We start from the raw sequence: 25,426 nt of genomic DNA on the forward strand, positions 1-25,426 counted from the left end.
AGAGTAAAACATCAAGGCCAAATGAGATTTATGCAAAGAATGCACTGTTGGCATAACATCTGAAAAATTTGTCAATGAAATTCACCAGATTAGAGATGAAAGGAGAAAACCCATTTGATGATCTCAACAAACGCAGAGACAGCATATGACAAAATTCAAAACACGTTCATGGTAAAAACTTCGCAAACTAGAAGTGGAAACTTCCTCAATGTAATAAATAGCATCCAGGAAAAGCCTACAGCCAAAATGATATTCAGTGGTGAAAGATAATACTTCCCCTCTGAAAAATCAGAACAAGGCAAAGAATGCCTGCTCTCTGCATTTATATGTAACATTGAACTGAAAGCCTTAGTGCAATAAAGCAATGAAATGAAATAAAAGTCATAAGATTAGGGAAGAAGTAAAGTTGTTTTTATTTGCCGACAACCTCATCATTAAGTAGAAAATCCTAAGGAATATATTTAAAAAATGCTAAAATCAATTGAACTTATCAGAGTTGTAGGATACAAAGTCATTATAGAAACACATTTTTAAAATAGATAGTTTTTTTTTTAAATTCATCCTTCTCCTCTACTTCCTCCTCGTCTTCTTCATCTTCCTCTTCCACCTTTTTTCGGGCAACTTTAGCAGGACCCTTTGCACCATCAAACTTTCTAGACTTTGCTAGTCAGCAACATCCTTCTCACACTTCCCCTTCAGCTTTGCTGCCTTCCTGATTGATATGGTTTGGCTCTGTGACCCCAACCAAATCTCACCTGGAATTGTAATCCCTATAATCCCCACGTGTCAAGGGCGGGACCAGGTGGAGGTAATTGGATCATGGGGGCGGTTTTCCCCACGCTGTTCTTGTGATAGTGAGTTCTCACGAGATCTGATGGTTTTACAGGTGTCCGACATTTCCCCTATTGGCACTCACTCCATCCTGCCACCCTGTGAAGAAGTTGCTTGTTTTTCCTTGCCTTCTGCTTTCCTGAGGCCTCCCCAGCAATGCGGAACTGTGAGTCAATTAAACCTCCTTCCTTTATAAATTACCCAGTCTCAGGTTTTTCTTCATAGCAGCGTGAGACTGAACTAATACAGTGAGGTAAAGCTGTTTTACACTGTCATTTAAGTTATTCCACATCTCATCCAACTTTTTTGACACATCTCCAATAGAGATGCTAGGCTTTGTGAATTTGACCTTGGGGCAGAATTCTGAACCAAACAGGAGGAATCCAGATGGTGGCCTTTTGTGGGCATTAGGATCCTTCTTTTTGCCTCCTTTAGCTGGTACGTAATCCTTCATTTCTCGATCATAGTGTAATTTATCCACCTTTGCCATTTCATCAAATTTAGACTTCTCTTTCCCAGACATTGTCTTCCACCGCTCAGAGCACTTCTTGGAAAATTCTGCAAAATTGACAGGGACCACTGGGTTTTTCTTCTTAGGTTCTTCTCTGCACATCTGCACAAAGAAGGCATAAGTAGATATCTTGCCGTTTGGTTTCTTGGGGTCATGGATTGGCAAACACTATTAGAATGAAAATTCTCTCCAAATTCATCTATAAATTTAATTCCAATCAAAATCCTAGCAGCCTCGTTTGAAGGGGTTTACAGACTGATTCTAAAATTCACATGGAAAGACAAAGAACTGCAAATGGTCAAGACAATATTTAAAAAGACAAAGTAGCAATGAGCATGCCTAGTGCCCAGATGTTGTTTTCTACACTATTCTCCAATAAAAGCAACAGAAACTCTTGGATAAGTTGCTGATTCTAGAACTGGGGTAAGAAATACATAGGATGAGACTGGGTCATCTTGTAGTGCCAGAAAGTAAGGAAAAAACAAAGCAAAATCACTTACAGGGATATGTCAAAGGGGCACAGGAGCCAACTGAATGAACTTTCAACAGCCAAAGCTGGACCAATTTGAGCAGCAAATTGTGTTGGATTGTAACCCATGGTTTGTACCCCAGTGCAAAATACCTACTCAGTAATTTTCAGAACTGTCAAGGTCATTCAAATACAAAGAAAATCTGAAAAAGAGCCACAGCTAAGCAGAGCGAAAGGAGACGTGACAACTAAAATACCACGGTTTTCTATTTGGGATTTTGGAACAGAAAAAGGACATTAGCTAAAGACTAAGGGAATCTGAATAAAGTTTGAGACTTTAGTTAATAATAGTATATCACTACTGGTTTATTAATTGTAACAGGTGTACAATGCTAATGTGAGAGGTTAAAATAGGAAAATCTGAGTACAGCGTAGGTGGTAATTTTGTGCTGTCTTCTCAATTTTTCTGTTAATCTAAAACTGTTTTTAAAGTGTATTAAAAAAACAAGGTAAGATTGGAGGACCTAACACGACTTGATTCCAATATTTATTACAAAACTACAATATTAGCCACTATAAATAAAGTGTGGCCAGGCGCGGTGGCTCACGCCTGTAATCCCAGCACTTTGGGAGGCCGAGGCAGGCGGATCACGAGGTCAAGAGATCGAGACCATCCTGGCTAACACGGTGAAACCCCGTCTCTACTAAAAATACAGAAAAATTAGCCAGGCGTGGTGGTGGGCGCCTGTAGTGAACCCGGGAGGTGGAGCTCGCAGTGAGCCGAGATCGCTCCACTGTACTCCAGCCAGGGCGACAGAGCAAGACTCTGACTCAAAAAAAAAAAAAAAAAAAAAAAAAAGTGTGCAATTTTCATGAGAGATATGCAGATGAATGGAACAGAGCAGAGAATCCATATGTAGACTCTCACTTCTAAGACTAACTCATTAGCAAAGGTGTCTAGGTAATTCAATGTGAAAAATAATAGTGTTTCAACAAATAGAGCTGAACCAACTGAATGTCTCTGGGAAAAAAATACCCTGAACTTTTATTTCACTTACCCTTCCCCAAACTTTTCCTTCAGTTACTTCTATTCCACTTAACTTGAAATGTCCCACTGACCTAAAATGAACGCCAAATATACAAAACATCAAGATATGAAATGATGAAGGTGTATGGTGTCTACCTTCATGTGTGACCCCTCAGCCAGACTTGATGATGGGCAGGACACGTGGGTCTTTTAATTCACGGACAAATTGAGTCTTCAGATGACTGTGTTAGACATGTGACATGTACCTCATTTTATAGATAAGGATACAGGCTCAGGTAAGTTGTTTGTTGCCCAGGGTTATACAGCTAGTGTGGCAGACACTGTTGGTACCTGTGTCATTTCCCCGTGGCCCATTTTTGCAGCACCATAGCTGCAGTGGACAGTTCCGAGTAAGTTCAGACTTACCATCCTTCGAGAGGCATGTTCTGTGCTTCTTTCCACTCTGGGCACTACGGGAACCTGTGTGACTCTCATGAAAGTGCAGTCCAGAAGTGGGGGGGAATTTATGCTCCCTCATTCAATGAGGGACCTGAGCTGGTGGATAAATGCCCTAGTTTTTTCCTTCAGACAGACAATGTTAACTGCTTTCTGTACACTCTCTTTGAGATTATGGTAAAATTCAGTCTCCGGTGCCTAAAGCATTGACTTTTATTACATACTATTATATTTTACCATTCTTTTCTGTGATTTTCTTCCTGCTCCTGGGATCACTTCTCAAACTACTGTACCCAAGTCCTAATTTCAGGCTGTACTTCTTGTTGGAACCAAGAGTGGCTCTACACAGCAGATGCTCTGAATGGGACTCTGGAACTGGACTGTCCTCTCACTGGTCAGATGGCAATGAAGACTGTGTGATAAGTTAATGGTAACAACCTTTGGCTCTCTGTATTAGTATAGTTACTAAAAAGGTGAGACTGGGTCATCTTGTAGTGCCAGAAAGTAAGGAAAAAACAAAGCAAAATCACTTATAGGGATACGTCAAAGGGGCACAGGTGCCAACTGAATGAGCTGTCAATAGCCAAACCCGGACCAATTTGAACAGCAATTGTGTTGGGTTATAACCCACGGTTTGTTCTCAGGTACAAAATACCTGTTAAGTAGGTCTCGATTGCTGGGAAAGGCTGTAGTTACATAGCAGAAGGTGAACAGAAGGCAGTATCTTGTCTCTGTACTATTATAGTTACTAGACTCTCCCTCATACTGGATTGAGATGAGGTACAGGTGAAAAGGGGAGAGGTAGGTTATAAAGTAGCTCTGCACTTGACTAGTACGGGGCAAAAGTATTGTCATGTACTGACAGGTGCTGTGAAGTTGGCTGCTTTTTGATAATTGCCTTAGAAACTGAAGAAAAAGAATTAGGCTCAGACCAGCCAACTATTTCGGGGCATTCCAGAAAGCCAGGCAGGCATCATGGCAATATTTAAAGAGACCTATGTCTGTTGTAGACAGAAGGCAAACTGTGTGAAAATAATCCTAAGGGTTATTCCTTCAATCCTAAGGCTGGCAAGGCAACAAAGGAACGTGCAGGTTTGAGAGGTCACATATGCTAAACTCAGAGCTGTGAAAGGGAAGGAGTCCGTGGATCTGGAATAGGGGTATTTGTTGAAAGTACTTTACTTCAAAAATTTGAACCTCCAGGTTTCCCAGAACATTTCAGGCCACCAGAAGTAGCTCCCTCCCACTAGAGAAGAGCTGCCCCTTGCAAAACCACTCAGCTGGAGGGGAGGCTCTGCAGGTTAATGCTTGTCCTCCTCAGCATCATCTGCTTCTCTGACGTCTCATTACCTTCAGACCAATGATTAAGATGAAGTCTGATCATACATAGTCCCGGCAGGGAAATTCAGTTTCTGTCCTGGGAGGAAAGAGACTTTCATGGGAAGAAGAACTGGGTAATATATACTGGTATGATTCAGGGGAAGGTGTGTAGGAGTGGATCTTGAGGGGGTTGGAAGGAGGGACATATAATAAGGCAGGGTAGGAAAGAATTTATTGTTATGAGAGTACTCCGCTTCAAATTAGGATTGAATATCTTGGCAAGAATACTTAGGAGTAATATGCCGTAAACATTCTTACTAATTTTAATAGTAAGATTCTAACTCAAGCTTGTCCAACCTGCTGCCCGTGGGCCGCACGTGGCCCAGGATGGCTTTGAATGCATCCCAGCACAAATTCATAAACTTTATTAAAACAGTGTAAGAGTTATTGTGCATTTTTTTTTTTAAGATCATCAGCTATTGTTAGTATTAGTGTATTTTATGTGTGGCCCAGACAATTCTTCTTCCAATGTGGCTCAGGGAAGCCAAAAGATTGGCCACCCCTGTCTAACTTGTTCACAAGAATCAGTGAAATATTAGACCAGATTTGTGCTCTCTGAAGGTATGGGACATCCTCTATCCAACACCCTGAGGTCATAATTGGTCATTGCACCACAGGGTTCACATTGAACTGAGTGAAGGAAAGGATGATAATTTAAGAAGAATAAATGTGCTAGTTATCATCTGTGTACTGGCCAGACAATCCAAACCCAGTCCCCACATCCGAGGATCATTACGGGATGCACCTTTTGGATATGGGCAAGGGTTTGAAGTCTCTACCAAACTAACTGAAGTGATACTTAGCAGGAGGATGTACTTTTATTAAGGCATTATTAATTCACGATGACGCGTTTATTTGTCAGAGTTGAATATTTCTGTGATGAAGTGCAATGCTTTCCTATTGTCTTTCAATCTTTGTATCATCAAAATCACAATGCCAGTTAATATGCTACACTCAGAATATTTTAAATAACTTTATTCTTAAATTTAACAAGCTCTTATTAGAAATGCTTTGGTATCAATAGAATAAAAAATGCTGGTTTTCCCCCAGTGAATCATGTCAAGTAACTGGAAAAGTTACACGTTTGTTTTCCCCAGCTTTTTGGGATTTTTTCACAAATAATGACTACTATTTATTCACATGGCTTAATATGGTACATTGTAATGATAATATTTTGGACTTCAGAAAAAATAAAATATCCAGAAGAGAAATTTGCAAATGCTTCTTAGTTTCTTCTCCAAATGATGTTTATATAGGTGGTACAACTCTTAGATCACCTTTTTTCCTAGCTTTGCCATTCTCATCCTTAAAGCTGCAAATTAAAGAAAAAAAAAAAAAAGAGAGTTATAAAAATTCCTCAATTTTTTACCCTAAATGGCCATTCATAGAATGCAGGAAAGTTTAGAACATACCTCAGATGGTTTTATCCAACAATGTGAGCATTGATTTAGTAGCACAAAAAGATAGTAGAAATAATAAGCTATGGTTAACTTAGGGCAGAAGCAGGTTCAGAACTAGAAGGAACCTATTTCTATAAAGATTAGAAAAATTAGTAGAGTAAACACAGTACAAGTGGAACAAATACAGGATTAGTGCACAGTTTCCCTATTAGCCATACATACAGATTCCTATAGGTTGATGACTGTATTTTATGTACATTTCTGAGCTATGTACTGCCAAAATAAAATGGTGTTTACACTTAAACTCTATTTCATGATTGTGTTTGCTTTCAGCTCATTCAACTTCCTTTCCCAAAGGAGCTCCGGCCTTTGGATATATAATAACAAGAACGAATTTCTTTATGAATGAAACAATGTGAACCAGTTATTAAAAGTTGGAGTGATTATAAAATGTCTTTGTCAAGATATAAGCATGCTTTAAAATGGCAGATATATCTTTTTGGATAATATTCTTCTGCTAATAATATATTGAATGTAGAAAGCATTTAAAAAAATGTAGATATAGAATGTATAACACTTTTCTGCTATTCTGTATGAGTAAGTATTCTGATACTCTATTCTTATTATTTAGGATTTCAGTGTATAGCTGCCTTAGTCATGTTCCAAAAGTTGAGAGATGCTTTCAAGGCACAGATCTAAAGATTATGTTAATGATCTAATGTTACATTCACGGGTAACATGGCCCCAGAACAGGCTATGTAACTGATTGGACAATTTTGTCTAATGAAAAATAAAATGGAAGACATGTTTTCTCATTTCTATGCCATATATTGGTTACTTTTTGACTACGGAAATGACCCCATGCCTAAGAAAACTTTTTGCACAAATATGAGAAGGGATGGGATCTAATTCTTAACAAGACCATGATTATTTTGTCACTCCACTTGTATGAAATATTTTCATTTCAATGAAGCTAAAGAGCATTATTTCCCTTGAAACTTTAAGAGGGATGATCATGTCTAGTGGCAGGGCCAAGAGTATTCCCTAGAATTTAGGATGAGCTGAGAGAATGTGCTCTGTAGCAAGCAGGTCTCGATTGCTGGGAGAGGCTGTAGTTACATAGCAGAAGGTGAACAAAGGCAGAAAGCAAGGCTTTATGAAGTTTCTGCTGTTGGATTTTATGGACCTCTGCCTTGCCCCTACCAACAAAAGAGAGTAGGAGTGAGGGGCTTTTTAAGAGTCTCTGTTAAGTCACGGGCAAATTGCTTTTTCTTACAGTCACTCCAATTCCATAAATTGGGCACATCCTGTGTGCTGTGGACATTCAGAGAAGCTTGCTAGAGTCTGCTTTCCTTTCTCTCCTTTTTTCAAGCCTATGTCAAGTAGATAGTGTGAGTTCCGGTAAATGCATGGGGCCAGAGCATGTTGGCAATAGAAGACCTGGTTTAGCAGCTAAAAACCCTGGGCCATCAGCTCTCTGTTTTACTTCTCTTTTCTGCTCCTCTCTGATCCCCGCTTCTTCTTCCCATAGCATTTTAGATGCATGGGTTCAGCTGGCTGAACTTGGTAGAAGTCTCCTTACTCTCAGTGTCCCTTGGACTCTAATGGCTGTTGCAGGTTGGCAATCAGCAGCAGTAGCATGTGAACTCCCAGAGCTGAGGTCCCCACCACTTCATCCTGGAATGCCACTGACATCTCTAAGAGGACAGAATAGAGCTGGAAGTACAAGAATAGGTTGGTGAGGCCGGGCGCGGTGGCTCAAGCCTGTAATCCCAGCACTCTGGGAGGCCGAGACGGGCGGATCACGAGGTCAGGAGATCGAGACCATCCTGGCTAACACGGTGAAACCCCGTCTCTAATAAAAAATACAAAAAAAAAAAACAAAAAAAAACTAGCCAGGCGAGGTGGCGGGTGCCTGTAGTCCCAGCTACTCGGGAGGCTGAGGCAGGAGAATGGCGTGAACCCGGGAGGCGGAGCTTGCAGTGAGCCGAGATCTGGCCATTGCACTCCAGCCTGGGTGACACAGCAAGACTCCGTCTCAAAAAAAAAAAAAAAAAAAAAAAGAATAGGTTGGTGAGGACTACCAAAGAAAGCCAGCTACTACCCGCTGACTGGTAGGGGTAGCAGTGAGCTCCCACGCAGAGCTGGCTGGGGCCATGCAATGGTGGAAGTGTCTGGCATTGAGCTTTATCCTATGAACATGTTATATTTACATTAAGCAGATGGACATAATGTTGCCTGAATTTTTCTGTCATGTCTTACTCTGTTCAAAATTTTGACTAACAAAATCTTGTCTTTAGAATCTCCAGCTTCCACCTTTTCCCATTTCTTTCTTCTTCATGCAGTTTTCCAAACTAAAATTGCTCTTAGATAAGGCATTGATAACCATATTTATACCAAGGGAAAAAAGACGAACAATTCTTAACTATTATGCCTACTGGAGCTATTTATATTAAATAGGGGATGTATATAATAAACAAAGGAATTGACCTAAATGGTGAGTTTTCAAGTATCATGAGCATTTTTTGGGGAGTAATGGGGAGAAGCTCAACCCACTGGTGTTTGTGAAATTGGAGTACATAGGTGGTTATTTTTCTTTGTATATGGATGGTACCTGAGGGCATATGACACTGTGACTGACTTATTTTTTAAAACCTACCTAAAAAATACACATCAGCTCTGTAGTCTGTACACCGAATTGGAAAACAGCAATGTAAAACAATATCATGGTGGAAGGCGAGGAATTTGGAGCATTCCGTTTATAAGATACTTTGATTGATAATACAGAACTCTGTATTGTTACTTTGTCTGGAATAGGTTTTCCTGTTTTCATTATTTTAGTTCAGGGGCATGATTAGTGTTGTCTGGAAATGTTAGTCACTTCCTGTCATTTTCCATGGGGTAAATGTGTTGACAAGGTTAGAGGAGAAGAAATAAGGGTGTTCAGGAGGAGCTGGCTAATATCCAAGTTCAGGAAAGGGAGGTTTTATAGTGGATAATGTCACTGCTATTGACCATAAACAGCGTGTTCCTCTTTTCGAAGTCTTCCGTGTTTTTTGTTTTTAAAATGAGTTTAAGATGGCAAAGTTTGATCAGTGAACAAAGCTCTTTCTTAAGATGGAAAGAAACTTAGTATCTTCAGCTTTCCATTGTGGGACATATCAGTCAACTCTGATTGAGGAAGTTATATGCGTGTATACTTTCCAAAAGCTTAGAAATTCTTCAGGTAATGACATTCATCATTGGGATACCTACTGTAACTACTTAAAAGAATGGGAGAAGGTTCATTTTACTCTATTATTAGCTACCTAATATTGGGCTGATGAGTTGTAGAGGAAGAAATATTATTGAATTGTGCAGGCACTACCGCACTTCCATAGAATTATCAAGTTCGACTTGTGAAATTAGCCGTACTTAATATTTATTGCTTTTTAATGAGAATCCTTCCATTAGAGACATTTAAAATTACTGTCCCTAGCAAACATACAGAAAGGTTATGTCAGGGTAATTTGATTTACATCTTTAGCCAAGGTAAGTACAGCTATTATAACTGATTTTGTCAGGTTCTTATTTATTCTTTATAAATGATAACTAGAATATAATATTTAAGTGATAACAAGGAATCTAAAATTGAGAAGCTATCACTTTTGTAGAAAAAAAGTGTTAAAGTTATTTTCCACTCAATGCTAAAATAGCTGGTTTGCTATAAAGCTATAAAAATTTTATGAAGAATGAGAAATGCTAATATATAGAAAATGGAAAAGATAAATATGCCAAGTTGGGGAAGACTATGCAAAGTTAAAGGTTATAGAAAACATAAAATAAACTAACATTCTATTTTAAAATGTAGAAAAATTAGGAAAATAAAATTAATGAAACTATAGACATATGGAGAAACAAGATACAGCAAGGTAATAAAATACTCTGAAAATAACATTTGTTTCCTGTTCTTTCTTGCAAAATTAAGGCAATTTGTTAACTTATATAAGAAGTTTAAATCACAGTGAGGCACAAATAAAGTAGTGAAAAGATTCTAGTGGGAAAAGATATGTTATTGATGATCCAACATATTAGTGAACCAAATACACTGACAAGCAGCACCATACCATGATAGAAGATGAAATTCAAGTTATTAAAGTTCATCAATACAATATCAAATAAGGCAATGATTTACTTTTACTTTCTTTATCTTTTGAAGTGATTTAATCACTTTACTATAGTGATAATAATCCCTATCAGCATTAATAAAAAAATCTCAGTGTGTATTAGTTTATGAGGTGGTCAGAGAAGCCGAAAGCAAGACTGTGTTACCACAAGAGAAGCTGGTCACATGACTGAACAGCAGTGGCATGCCTTGTCATTTTTATTACCTGTTAAGGATGGATCCTCGGTCCCATCTCCAGTTGTCTGAACATCAAATGGGGAATGGTGGACAGGGCTGCCTAAGCTTTCTTCTTGCTCCTTCAGAGATATGGAATTTTTGTGGGGAGATTTATGATTTGTGTTTTCATGAGGACTAGCTTCTGATCTTTTTCTAGGAAGTGGTGTTGGTTTGGCTGGCTGGTACACCTGACTATGGGGAGCTATGGGGTGGTAAGATGGCTTCTCAGCTTCTCCTTCATCCTCCTCCTCCTCATCATCAATCACAACCAGCTCAGCATGGATGATCCCATCATATCCTGTCAGAAGCTTCTTGTCTTCTTCACTGTCTTCTGCCTGCTGATATCCCATGAAAATCATTGTCACCGGTTCTGTATCATTTATGTCAGGAGGCAGGGAATGAACGATATTATATCTCACATCTTCCTCGTCCTCCTGACAAGTGGGTGAAGAATTCTGATGTTCAGATTTCCCAAATATTGTCTCTCTGGGGTTCAGCCTTGGCTTTGGAGAGGGTGCATCTTTGTCTCGCATGACATTTGATTCTTCCCAAGGAGTCATCAGCCTCTTTTGTGGGGTGTGAAGCGTCTCTTCTGCTTGTTGAATCACTGATCGGGGATGAGGCACTGGCCGAATGGGACTGATGTGATTGAAGTTGTTTTCCCTTTCCTCTGAAAGACCATTGTCCATATTGTGTATGGATTCATTTACATCCATATCCAGTCCATTAGTTTTAATCTTTATCCTTTCTTGAACGTTTGGTCCAGGGGTCACCGTTTCTCTCTGTGGGGTTGTAGGCCTGTAAAAGGGATTGGCATATACAGGCTCATGATACTCTGTTGGGGATTTAGAGTTTCTCTCTGAAGCTTGTCTTAGAAGTTCCTCGACTTCAACTGGTGCCAGGCCATCAGTGCCATTGTATGCTGCACTGTGATTAGAACTTACCGCATATACTGACTTTTGCCCATCGTCATAAACTTTTATTCCTGTACCTTTAAAGTCTTCTGATGGCAGAGGTATTGAAGACAGAACTGTACTTTCTCCAGTCTTCAAGTCTTTTTCAACTTTAATTTCCATGGCATATAAAGCTGTTAAGAAACGAATTTGATCTTTGATTTAGTTAACTTTCCTTTTATAAACTAACCTGCTTTCACAATGTTTATTTTCATATGAAGTATACCCTTCATGTTCTTTTATGTGAGATATTGTCTGTTTGTTAAGTTTCCAATTTTACTCATTAATGATATAATGACCAACTGGAATAACATGGGTTTTTATGTAATGGTGTATGGAATTATTACTGAAAAACAGAAAGGGTTGAAGAAGAGAAGTTGATTAGAGGAGATAAGCTGATGGTTCCAAATAGGAAAGAATTTCATTGGGGAACTGAAAGATATCCTCTTTCCTATTAATACATTCAGCAAGATGGATGTACCTTCTTTTGCATTTCTCAATGGGCAGAATCAATCTCTTCTTTAGTCAAGAAGAATATGTTGCACTGTGCATCACAGTGGGCAAAGTGCCCAGTACAGTATATTTTATTAAGTTACATCCTTGTTGTACAGGCCAGTAGCCCGGTGAAATTATAGAGGTGTGTTCTACAGTTTTCACAATGAAGAGGCTGTTTAAATGTAGAACTGGCATGGAAACGGGAGGGAGAAGGCTAGAATCACACACTTCTCTTTCTGCCTTATGTTTCTTTTCATTTTCACTCCCATTTTCAAGTAGAGGAAGGACTGAAAAATAGAGCAATATCATCTACACTGAGACAAATGGACTGGAGAGAACTGGGGAAGATGAGATTTGCTTCATGACCCAGGTAAAATCCCTATGGCTGGAATTTCAATAGGAAAGGTAAAGCGAACAGAATTCTGTGCAAAATTACAGCTTGCTTTTGTTGTGTCCTCCCACCTTTCTTTCTGAACCCTTTTTGTATTTCTTACCTCCTCTATAGCCTCATGGTTCTTGGCCTTCCTTGACTATCCAAGAAAAACTGCAACACCTCTCATCTGCATTCTCCCTGTCCAGCTTCTCTGCTTTACTCTCTGTATTGCACTCCCTACCATGATATATTTAGTGAATACCTACTATATGCCTAACTGAACCTGGCACATAGTAGCTATTCTCTAAATATTTGTTGAATGAATAAATGACTGTTATCTGCAAATAAAGAGTAGTTTTTCCTTCCACTCTAAAATTCAAAGGTTTCCTCTCTGCTCTAATGCAAACCTTCATTTTTCCAGAAGCTTTGAAGCATCGATTTTATATAAGTCAATCTCCCATGGAGGAAATAATGCCTAAACTTCCCGCAGGAATATTTTCATTTTCAAAAAAGATCTTCGTAACCCCCAAAGCATGTCTATTGGATGGAATATATCAGGACAAATACTTTTTTGACCAGGGAAGCTTTGCTTTTAAGAGCTTCTTGTCTCCTTCGGGTCTCTATCTTCCTTATCCCTGTCTGGTTTGTTAGGGAATAAAATGTATGGAATAAATGCTATTAATATACCCCCATTATCCTCACCTATGCAGTGACTAACCTACCTCATAGAACTTTGTAAAATGAACCATTGCTTAACCTGGAAGAATAATCTGTTCTAGCAAGTTGTGACTATTTGACACTGTAAAATCTGAAATTAAGAACATGCCCTTCAACAAGGTTTTTCATATACCTTTCCTATTTTGTTCATCATCTTCTTTTTCTTCATTTATTTCCTTCCTTAACCTAGAAGGTATGTAGGACTTTGGAAGGTCAGGGATATTAGCGTAGATGTCCTCAATTGACTCTGTAAAATTAATGAATTCAAAATACATTTAGAATATATTTACAATGGGAACCATTTCAAATTACCAAAAAACCTTAGTTTAACATAAAGTAAGTTATTCAAAAACATACCTTCTGCTCTTTCTTCCCTTTCCACTTTCACAGACTGTAAGAAAAAAGAATTCTCCATGATTAATACAGTTTAAAACATAGAATCTAAATGTGGATATGCTTTGAAAAATTATATGGTATTTGTGGATTCATTTTGAGAGAGAATTACAGTTTTAAAATTGGTTAATGCTCACTCTTATAATGTCTTCTGTTGTCCGCTCAATTGACTTTAGTTTCTTTAAAATGGCCTCTTCCTTTGTTGAGATTTGCAGTTCAGCTTTTTCAAGATCTTGGATCTCTTTCTCAAGCCTGACAACAAAAAGGTGTACTTTTTATTGCTTAACACAGTACAAATGCAGAGTTCTCAAATGTATCTTCCCCATATATAAACTTTCCTTGGAATACGTGTGTAAGTAGCCAGACACCTTCTAAGAACATCATGTCACACTTAGCATCACACCAAGCATGATACTTTATAGAAGGTACCTAATGCCTGATTTTGAACAATTTTCAAGGTTTCTTTTTTGGACAAAGAAACATATTGGGTAAAGCATTTGACTTTTGCTCCATTTTCTTCATTGCAATTACTAATGTTACTTCCAAATAAAAGTGATTTTTAAAATACAGAGACATAAGTTTAAAGTTGTACTGAAAGGAATGGTACATTTGTAGTTATTATGTAGTTCACCAGTTTTTCATATCCAAGTCATCATATACATTATTTGAAGAAAACGTTGTAATTATTAAACGGATTTAATAATCATAGCCATTTGATACTTAAAATTCTTGCATATTCTAACATTGAAAATGACACTTTGATTTAATTTCAATTTCCTAAGAGTTGGGCCATATTATAGTGAGTAGGGTGAAGAGATGCAAAAATGGACAAAATCTAGTATAGTAGCTTCAACTGCAGCTGTTTATAGAGATTACTTTTTCTTGGGGGGCGGCGGGGGGAAGAGCACACATCACAAGGAACTTACAGCGACAAAGAGACCGACATTTGAAACTGGACTGTTGCAAGCATTCTGAGCTGTTATCTTGGCCAGCATACAGCTGCGTGTCAGATTCAAATAAACTCCAGGGGGCAGCATCATGACCTCTACTCTATAAAAACATACACTGGCAATCACGCAGAAGGCTGGCCCTTGGCAGCCACGTAACACACATAGTTTCACAGCCAAATACACTAAGGCTCTAAAGTCAGCTGCCTCGGAGGATGGCTGATTAGATTCAGCAGCTGGTCCAGGAGGTGACAGCTGTGGATATTCGTGTCAGCTAAGAGAACTGTCAGTTTTCTTGGCTTCCTTCTTGAAGATGGTCATGGGCCTGGCAGCTCAAAAATGCTGTGCTATTGACACACCAATAAAAGGCCAAGATGTGGTCAGCTTGACAGCTCTCTTGCTCATTGCTTCAGTCTCAAAGTTCTTACTTTGCTGCTGCCTCTGGCCATTGGTAGATTGGCGTTTATAACTGAGCAGGTTTTCTTGCACACCACAGACCTCTAAGTGAAATGGAGTAGCCCCTGGTTTCTTAGAAGTGTCTGAACTGTGACTGCCATTTTATTAAAATTCCTCCACATCCATGGCAGCACTTTTACCCTTCAGCAGAGCTGTGGGGATATATGTTGGTCCAGTTTGGTAAACGGGAAAGCTCTGCGCTAAAAGTGATAAATCTGGATTCGATTCTGTCTCTGCTACTCACTTCTTGTGAAAGCCAGTTCCCTTAACCTCTCTGAAACTCAGTTTTGTAATGTGTGTAATGAGCATAATTACAGATTACGCTCATTACCCTATACAGATATTTGGTGACACTAAGAGATGACGTATATGAAAGCACACTGACTATGGTTGATATCAGATGTAAATTTGTTATGATATAATTTTTAAAAGTTTTCTGCAACATACTGTATATCTTTCTTCTTTTATCCCCTGTCCCACTAGGTAGTTACCTAATTTGCCTGTTAAAGACAGTCTACAAAGATAGAAAACAAGAAGGTTCAAATCATTGCTGCAAGCAGCGCTTGGACATCAGGACCTAGCTGTGGAATCAGGTGGACCTGGGTTTGAATCCTGGTTCATCTGCCAGCTTCCTATGTGACCGTAGACAAGTGGCCTTACCTCACTAAGACTCAGTGTTGGGCCGAGAGAAGTGGCTCACGCCTATAATCCAGCACTTTGGGAAGCTGAGGCAGGAAGATTGCTTGAGCCCAGGAGTTAGAGATGAGCCTGGGCAACATAGTGAGACCTCAGTCTCTACAAATATTAAAAAAAATCAGCTGGTCATGCACCTGTGGTCCCAGCTACATGGGAGGCTGAGGTGAGAGGATTGTTTGAGCCCAAGTGGTCGAGCTTGTAGTGAGCTATGATCACACCCCTGCACTCCAGCCTGGGCAACAGAGTGAGACCCAGTCTCAAAAAACAAGCAAACAAACAAACAAACAAAAACCCACAAAAACTCATTGTCTTTATTCATTCATTCTTTTAAAAATATTTACTTAACATCTACTTTGAACCAGGCACTCTTCTATGTGCTGGGGATCTTATGGTGACCAAAACAGAGTCCCTGAGCTCAAGGAGTTTACATTCTAGTGGGAGACAATACGGGAGCTGGCAACCTTTTTCTCTAAGGGGCCAGATGCTAAATATTTTAGGTTTTGCAGTCCACATATGCTTTCTGTTGCTTATTCATCTTTTCCCCCCTTTTTATTTTACAGCCTTTTAATAATGTAAAAACCATTTTTAGCTTGTGTCTGTACAAAATCAGGCCAGGGTTAGATTTGGTCCTGGGCCATAGTTTGTCAACCCCTACATTAATAAATGTGTAATACAAATATGTATATATTTCAGATGTATATGTGTGTGTATACACACACACACATTTATTTATGAAGAAAAAATATTTTTGATGAGAAAAGCAGGATAGGGACTGTAAACAGCAGGATATATAATACTGAGAAAGCCTGGGGCGGGGGCACTATTTCACACAGTGTGGTGAGGGAAGTTCTCTCTGATAAAGTGTCATTTGAGCAGAGACATGAAGAGACGTGAGGGTTTCAAAGGGAGTGTGCTCCAGAGAGATGGAAGAGTAACTACAGAGCTTGAAGCAAGAGCTGAGAGAGTAGAAAGGTGAAATGAAGTCAGAGAGGAGGCAGATGGTCAGATAGACAGGGCCTTGTGCATGGAAAGGCTTTAGGGAAGCCATTGGAATTCTGAACAGAGAGGAAACATGCTATGACTTGAAATGTAAACAGTTACACTGTGTGGAGAATAGACTGGATGGGGCAAACATGGACGTCAGTTGTCCTAAAAATCTAGATGAAGATGGCGGAATCCAGGTTGGTTGCCAGTAGAAGGGTGAGAAGTGGTTGGATTCTGGAAATATTTGAGAGAAAGAACTGCCAGAATTTGTTGGTGATTACATGCAGGGGATAAGAGAAAGGGAGATATCAAGGTGATTCCACTGTTTGTTACCTGAATAATTGGAAACATGCAAATACAATTGGCTGAACAGAAATCTGGGAGAGAGAAGAAAGGGGATTTGTGGGGGATGTGTTAAATTTGAGACAATCAAGTGTGATATGGAGAAGACAGTTGGATATACAAGACTGGAGCTCAAAGAAGTCTGGGTTTGAAGATATACATTTGGGAGTTGGTATGTATTACCACAGGAGTGGATAAGATTTCCTAGAAAGTGAGGGAGATAAGAATTCCAAGGCCTGAATCTGGGGCAACTCACCATTTAGAGATCTGGTCAATGTTAACAACTTCATAGGGTTTTCTTTTCTTTCTTTCTTTTTGGAGATGGAGTCTTGCTCTGTCACCTAGGCTGGAGTGCCATGGTGCAATCTCGGCTTACTGAAACCTCTGCCTCCTGGGTTCAAGTGAGTCTCCTGACTTAGCCTCCTGAGTAGCTGGGACTACAATAGTGCGCCACTACGCCCGGCTAATTTTTGTATTTTTAGTAGAGATGGGCTTTCACCATGTTGGCCAGGCTGGTCTCAAACTCCTGACCTCCAGTGATCCGCCTGCCTTGGCCTCCAAAGTGCTGGGATTACAGGCATGAGCCCGGTGACTTCAGCTAGTTTCTTCCTGTTTCTGCCCCTTTCTTTTCCTGGGGCATAGAGACAAATCTCTTGGTCTGCTCGGCCAATGACACCTTAGGGAATTTTGAAATGCACTGGTGTTCGTTGTTGTTTCTCTCTGAAGAAAAAACTGTGGGTAATGTAATGCCATACGATTCTCCCAAGAATCTCTTTAGACTAATACAGTAAGAATATGAGGATGAAAACCTGCACACCTCATCAGCATATCTGTTAATGAATATTTTTGAAGGTTTTCAAGTCACTGGGTACATCATGACATGTTTGTGAAAACTAAACATAAACAAACACCTCCCTTCCATTCTTTATCACTTACTCACAGCCGACTCTGAGTTAAAAAGGATAACTAGGAAACATCTTGGTACTAATTACTTAGAATCACAAACCTCTAACAGAAGATGCCTACTGATGTAGAACATTTCCTAAAATTTCCACTTCAATGCAAAACTTGACTTCTTATTTTTGTGTGTTGATTTGATACTTCTAATATTTATGGACAATGTAAATATCAGATGAATGTTAGTGATTCGCTGCTCTAGAAAAGCTTTCTAAAAGATCAGAATGCTAATGGAAATGATGAGAGGCTTAGAAAGCATAACTGAGAGTAAGGAACTGGACGCTCCCAGAACCTCCCCAACCCCCTCCACTTGGTCAGAAGTCAGCAGTAGCCTAGCAATGGAGAAGAGGACGTTTGACAACCTCTACACCAGATAATGCACTGAGGTTTTGAGGACTTACTGTCCTTAAGGGGCATAAATCAAAAATTGCGACTAGAAGGCAGGGCAGTTTTTGTGTTATCTAGCACAGTGGTACGTAACCAGAGGCGATTTTGCTCCCTGGGGATATCTGGCAAATTCGAGACATTTTTGTTTCTCATAACTTGGCGGGGGCGAGGGGTGTTGCTGACATCTAGTGGGTAGAGGCCAGGGATGGTGCTAAATGTCCTGTCATGCACAGAACAGTTGCCTCACAACAAAGAATTATTTAGTCCAAAGTGTCAATAGTGCTGGGGTTGAGGAATCCTGGATACCTAAAAAATGCCTGATGTAGTGTAAGTTCTTGATAGGTACTTTATAAGGAATTTGTTTATATCCATTTCTTTTATATTTTAATTTTTTCCCTATTATTCCTTCCCATTCCAATATACACAAATGTTTGTGTATCTTTTTTTTTTTTTTTCCCATTTTCAATGACCACTCAAGTTAAGAGAATATTCAGCCCTAATTTAAAGCTTAAATAATGCAAGACTTACATTAGGGACTCTTACCTAATCCCTTTCCAAAGGTAGTGTTGGGGGAGAGAAAAAATTTGGCAAGCATAAATGAAGTATTGGGAAAATATGTAGGATGGAATTTGAAATCAGATCTTTACTTACAGAGTCTGAACTCTTAACTCCTCTCCAATTAGCCACTGTAGAAAAAATATATATTCCTTAGGGTTATTTTGCTGTACTGGGGATTTTTCTGCTCAGTGGGTTAGTCCGTCTAATAAGGATTAAAGTCTGGGCTTTATCTTTATATATATATATATATATATATATATATGCACACATATATATTTATATATACATATATATTTATATATACATTATATATATATAGCCTATTTGCTGGGTAAAAAGAGGATTATTTTCAAGAGCTCCCTAGGTAAAAGCAAGTAGCTTTCATTTCATGAACTGTTGCAGTAATAACCTCCCTTAATCATCACGAGATAATGTCTCCAATCCAATTCCAACATGCAATTTTTTGTCTTGGAAAAAAGGACAGCACATAAATGCTGGATGCATCAGGAAGAGGTTATTTCAGAAGGCTATATATATATATATGCATATATATACACACACACACGTACATGTATGCATGTACATAGATATATACATATGTGTATGTATGTGTGTTTATCTGTGAGTGTATATACATATATATGTAAAATTAAAATTGTTTCGAATGGAGAGCATTTGGGGAGGTTACCGTGGGGTAACTCTTTAACCTTCACATGCCTATCTTTCAGTTGATGGGTTAGAATTTCCATAAGTGCTGCCATCCCCATCTTTAGAAGGTATTACCTTTCAGAATGGGAATTGAGCTCCTTGAAATGCTGATTCAGTTTGGTGAGGAACAGGCAGCAGAGAATGAAATATCCTCCTTGGTGCCTCCCAGGCTGTTAGGTGGGGCTTGATGGATGAGTCAGTGCCTCTCACCATTTCTGAGAGTTGGTGGGCAGGCATCATGTGCCAATTTAGATAAGCAGAGTACATGAAAAAGGATTTGTAATGCTATCCATTATTGGAATCTTTCTTCTCCTTGCCTATTTGCTGGGGAAAAAGAGGGTTATTTTCAAGAGCTCCCTAGGTAAAAGCAGGTAGCTTTCATTTCATGAACTGTTGCAGTAATAACCTCCCTTAATCATCACAAGATAATGTCTCCAATCCAATTCCAACATGCAATTTTTTTGTCTTGGAAAAAAGGACAGCACATAAATGCTGGATGCATCAGGAAGAGGTTATTTCAGAAGGCAATTTTTCTGCTGCTAAGGGTCCATTTATCTCTCTCAGCTTTTGGTGGAGTTAACAAGGACTCACAACCTGATAGAGTTTGCCATTAGGGGCCAAACAGACTGGAACTCATGAGGGGAAAAACCACACAAACCAAAATTCAAAAGTCATCATCCTACCTTTCAGCACTTCATGTGTTAGCATTTATAACATTTAACACATATTGCATATTTACATTGCACCAGGCACTGGCCTATTTCGTTCTTATAGCAACCCCCATGAGCACTGCTGTTAGTTCCAATTGACAAATGAGCAAGCTGGGCACCTAGAAAGGCAACCAACCCAGAGGCTCACGGGCAGCCTGAGGCAGGATGGAATTTGAAATCAGATCTTTACTTACAGAGTCTGAACCCTTAACTCCTCTCCAATTAGCCACTGTAGAAAGAAAACCTAAAAAAATGGATTCTTAGGAACTTAGACACAGCATTCATTTTGCTCTGCAGTATAAAGGGATTTTTTTTACTTTCTATGATAATAAAGGAAGTGAAGATTGAAATGATAGCTGGGGCACACCAGCGTGTAAAACTGTTGACCCATTACATATAAAGGGAATATTTCTGTCCTAATCTTCCTTAGGGTTATTTTGCTGTACTGGCGATTTTTCTGCTCAGTGGGTTAGTCCGTCTAACAAGGATTAAATCTGGGCTTTATCTTTTTTTTTTTTGGCTGCTTGACTTTGGTTCTGGTATGAGTTCTCAGAACAGTCTCCTTCAAAGAATCTGGGGTTTCCTAAGTTAATGCCACTTTACAGCACGACTTTCTTTGCTTCCACACTAGACTGTGTTGTTCAAAGTAATTGAAGCAGTAGGTCTTAAATATAAAGCTGGCTAATGCAATTTGATTATGTTACTGCAGTTTCAAGGTAACCACCAATGCTAGGTATGAAATTAAGTTTATGGCTGGCTCTTATCTATACTTTGAAGGGACTGATGAGTTACTTGCATTTCAGTAGCCCAAACTCTCTTATTAAAAGCCAGGACTACACCTAAAGAGAGGGTCTAATGGCTATTTCTCTGGGATAGCCTGAGTCAGCAGGTGTTATGCCACTACTGATGTGCTTCTGAGGCCAGTTGATGGAAGTTCTAGGACCAAACCCCCCACCTCCAACACTCCCCAAGCTAGATAAAGAGGGATTTTTTTTTTTTTTTTTTTTTTTTTTAAAGAGACGAGGTATGCCTGTGTTGCCCGGGCTTGTCTTTAACTCCTGGGCTCAAGAGATCCTCCCACCTTGCCTTGGCCTCCCCAAAAGCTGGTATTACAGGTGTGAGCCACCATGCCCAGCTGGATCCAGTTTCTTTTGGGACTCACAGGTTCTCAGAATGTCTTTGCCTCTGATAAGTATTGAATTCTGCCTAGAGTGGTGAGCAATTCTAGCTTGATTCTCCCCTTGGACTAGAGATTCTCTTCCCTTTCTTCCCCACTAAATCTTGGGAGAACAGGAAACAGTTGGTGGTTTACCTATATTTTTGTGAGTTTTTGTGTGAAGGCCCACTTTCTCAGGGGAAGAAAAGACTGTTTACAGCTCTACCCATGGAAACAGAAAATGAACCCATCTCAAAGCTAATACAGTTGGCTTAATCCTTTAACCCCTCCAAGCTTGTTCTCTCATTTAGGGAATAATAATAGTATTCACTAAAGGTTGTCTTTTTTTTTTTTTTTTTTTTTTTTGAGACGGAGTCTCGCACTGTGTCACCCAGGCTGGAGTGCAGTGGCGCGATCTCGGCTCATTGCAAGCTCCGCCTCCCAGGTTCACGCCATTCTCCTGCCTCAGCCTCCGAGTAGCTGGGACTACAGGCGCCCGCCACCACGCCCGGCTAGTTTTTTGTATTTTTAGTAGAGACGGGGTTTCACCATGTTAGCCAGGATGGTCTCGATCTCCTGACCTCGTGATCCACCCGCCTCGGCCTCCCAAAGTGCTGGGATTACAGGCTTGAGCCACCGCGCCCGGCCAAGGTTGTCTTAAGGAGATAGTTGAGGTAATTGTTCATAAACCCCTACAACAGGGCTTGATGCAGAGGAGTTCCTTAATAAAGATGAGTCACTGGCCTGGGCATGGTGGTCATGCCTGTAATCCCAGCACTTTGGGAGGCTGAGGCGAGTGGATTACTTGAGATGAGGAGTTTGAGACCAACCCGGCCAACATGGTGAAACCTTGTCTCTACGAAAAATAAAAAAATTAGCTGGGCATAGTGACATGCACCTATAATCCCAGCTATTCAAGAGGCTGAGTCAGGAGAATCGCTTGAACCTGGGAGGTGGAGGTTGCAGTGAGTTCATGCCATGGCACTCCAGTCTGGATGACAGAGTGAGACTGTCTCAAAAGAAAAAAAAAAAGACCCTTTTCTCTTTCTTAGTTTGCTTGGGAGAGGAGGACCATCTGTGACAACTCCATTGGAAGACAAAAATCTAGCAGGTCCATTTGGGTGTTTGATCTGCAACTTTAGCAAGCATGGTACTAGTATAGCTTCAGGGACATACTTGTCCTTGCAAATGCTGATCTAAACAGAAAATCTCAACAGTGATCTAGCATGATTGGAAGAGTTGTAGTAATATGTACGAGGATGATGTCTATTTAGTAAATGTGGGCAGAAAGAACATTCTAGTCTTTTTTGACAACCTGTTATTTCCTCTCTCCACACCCCACCCCCGATCCATCCTCCTTTTGTTCTTTTTAGTGATAGAACTCCCTGAGTTTTATATGACTTCCTGGCTACGTTGCTATGGACTACATTTCCCAGTGTCCTTGGCATTCAGATGGTACCATGTGAGTAAATTCTGGCCAACAGGGTATTAGCAGAATTGACATCTGCAACTGTCAGGTCATGCCGTTAAAATAGAGCTGCTTGTCCTCCATTTATCTTCCCTTCCTGAAGCAGATGAAGTAGTGAGCTGGCTTTGACCATATAGCCAAGGGCATCCCTTAGGAGGTAGCAAAACAAGAAGACAGAAAGAAATAGGGCCTCTAGATAACCTCATGTAACACTGATGCTCTCCTCTGCGTGTATGTTTACCAGTTAGGATTTGATGTATGTGAGAGAAATGAACCTTTCTATCTCATTTAAGCCACTGCTCTTGAGGACTCTTTTAAAGTGACAAAACCCATATGCTGACTATTGTGTAACCTTATGAGGAATGAATTGTAGTGTGACACATTTTATGTGATTTTTCATAATTTTTTAAATTGATTTGCAGAATTACTCATTATCTTGCAGTTCAGGTAGTTAACTAGCAAAAACAGAAAAATTAATCAGTCTTTGCTCCCAGTGGTTAAAGGATTTATAGGTTTCTAAAAAATGTAGCAAATCTGGCATGATTTGTGTTGACAGCTGGCTAATACTGAATGGTTAAGGTTTGCAGTGAAAAATGAAAGTTCTTTTTATTTTTTAAAACCATAGCTCATCTAAAATAATCTCTCTGGAAATTCAATGACTATTATTGAGTACGTACAGTTGACTTTAGTCAAGTTATCTTGACTGCAGTGTGTTAGTCATACGTAATAGGCAGATACATTACTACTAATGGGTCAGAAGTTAAAGATATTTCATCTTTACAGATAATTTGGCCAGTGGTAATGCCAAGCTACATTTTCTTAATAAAGTTGAGAGTAGTGTAATCTATTAGAAGTGGAGCTTTTTTTTTTAACTTTTTAAAGTTGAGGTTTAATAAATTTCATCAAATGTATAGCAAACCTTTATTAAGGACTTATTACATATCAGGCGTATTTTCTTCACTAAGCTGAAATAAAATCATTATCTTAAGTGAAATAACTTAGAAACAGACAAATACCACGTGTTCTAACGTGTAAGTGGGTGCGAAGTAATGTGTATATATGGACATATAGAGTGAAATAATAGTCACTGGAGACTCAGAAGGGTGAGAGGGTGGGAGGGGTATTACGGATGAGAAATTACCTAATAGATACAATGAACGTTATTGGCTGATGATTGCACTAAAAGCCCAGACTTCACCACTATTCAATGTATCCATGTAACAAAACTGCACTTGTACCCCCTATATCTACAAAAATTTTTAAAAAGTGCATATCAAAAAAGGTGAATAATTCAATGCACAGACAGTAGGTAAGAACAAAAACTATCCAGTATGGCTGGTGTTCTTAAAAAAAAAGGAAGAAGAAGAACAAGAACTGCCTTAGAACCAGCCATTGTCAAAGGGCATTTTTGCTTTGCTTCTTGATGTTAATTGTTCATGTTTGATACCAAGGAACAGGACAGAATAAGGAAGATCTAACCTACTAGTGCAAACAGTCATATGCTACTGGTAAGCATGCCAGAGAATTAAAGGGCATTTGGCATACAGCAAACACTAAGTTTGCCACAAGTCAGATCTATTGCCTCTAATTCTGAACATTTAAGAATAGAACAAACAATACAATGCAGCAGCTTTAAGACAACAAGAAGCAGACCGGCAAGGGAATAATGACATTGAAACAAGCATCAGTTTGCTCTGATGGTTGGGAACAGAGCAGATGTTTAGAAAGCTGAATAATTAATTATATGTGAATAGCTTTTGCACGGGTGAATCTCATCTCCTAATATAACTCCGCAAATATTATTAATTATCTTATGGGCAGATGATAGTATCTTGATTTGAAACCGCCATGTAGGCATGTAACGTTAAAGAGAGTGATTTAGTAGAAAAGCAAACCCTCTTAATCAGAACAATATTTTGCAAACTGAGGGTTTCATTTGCCATGAAAAATAAGAAACAAAACTGGTTTTCAGAGAATCAGCCACTATCATGCACAAGTTATTATACAAATGTCATTTTCAAATGAATGCAAATAAACATAGTCTCAAGGTTGATGTGATATGAAGGATTGGTTAGTTATGGGCTTCTCAACGCTCTGGCGGGATAGAAACTAGGTGTGTGTGTTTTTTAATTAGGGCTTGTGGAGGACCTTGTAGTACATGCCAAACATTTAATAGGAGTGAAATAATTGTAATAATTTGACTTGTACCCAGGTGTCATGAGTTTCCCAAGTGGCCATCAACTACTGTTGTGGCCAGGACATGGCAAGTTAACTGAAGATATACTTATCCATGATTCTGGTAAGCCTCTTTTATTTTCCTAAAAAAAAAAATTGTAGAGAAAAACATTTCTATGAATAAACTACTTGTAATTATATAATGAAATGGCAAAAAGTATTCAATGATGGAGACAGCTAGTGACTCTTTCCTTTCAGAAATAATTCCTGGCTTTGTGCCTTGGTAACCCTTAACATTTATCCCTGACTATATTACAGAGCAGCCACTATATTTTCTATTTTTTATCCACTTCATTTTTCTTTGCTTCTTGATGTTAATTGTTCATATTTGATACCAAGAAACAGGACTCTATTGTTTGAAGATCAACAAATATAAATTCCAATCCTAATAAAACATCGAATAACCAACAAGAATCAGATAACCTTGGGTGGTCTA

At 39.2% G+C, this 25,426-nt stretch overlaps 1 protein-coding gene and 1 pseudogene across 1 annotated transcript in view; both read right to left on the reverse strand.

Moving 5' to 3' along the window:
* Nucleotides 1–392: 392 nt before the first annotated feature.
* On the reverse strand, nucleotides 393–3,333 carry LOC144337516 (high mobility group protein B3 pseudogene; annotated as a pseudogene).
* Nucleotides 3,334–5,636: 2,303 nt separating this feature from the next.
* PALMD (palmdelphin) overlaps nucleotides 5,637–25,426 on the reverse strand; it is a 49,124-nt gene continuing 29,334 nt past the window's right edge. The window contains exons 4-8 of the mRNA XM_001105954.5: nucleotides 13,524–13,638; nucleotides 13,351–13,384; nucleotides 13,127–13,240; nucleotides 10,445–11,542; nucleotides 5,637–5,986 (exon numbers count right to left, since the gene is read on the reverse strand). Of these exons, the coding sequence (XP_001105954.2) occupies nucleotides 5,943–5,986; nucleotides 10,445–11,542; nucleotides 13,127–13,240; nucleotides 13,351–13,384; nucleotides 13,524–13,638 (1,405 nt within the window). The 3' untranslated portion in view covers nucleotides 5,637–5,942. The remainder of the gene's footprint in view (nucleotides 5,987–10,444; nucleotides 11,543–13,126; nucleotides 13,241–13,350; nucleotides 13,385–13,523; nucleotides 13,639–25,426) is intronic.

The sequence above is a fragment of the Macaca mulatta genome, chromosome 1 (assembly GCF_049350105.2).
Source record: "Macaca mulatta isolate MMU2019108-1 chromosome 1, T2T-MMU8v2.0, whole genome shotgun sequence".
In the NCBI taxonomy this organism is placed as follows: domain Eukaryota; kingdom Metazoa; phylum Chordata; class Mammalia; order Primates; family Cercopithecidae; genus Macaca; species Macaca mulatta.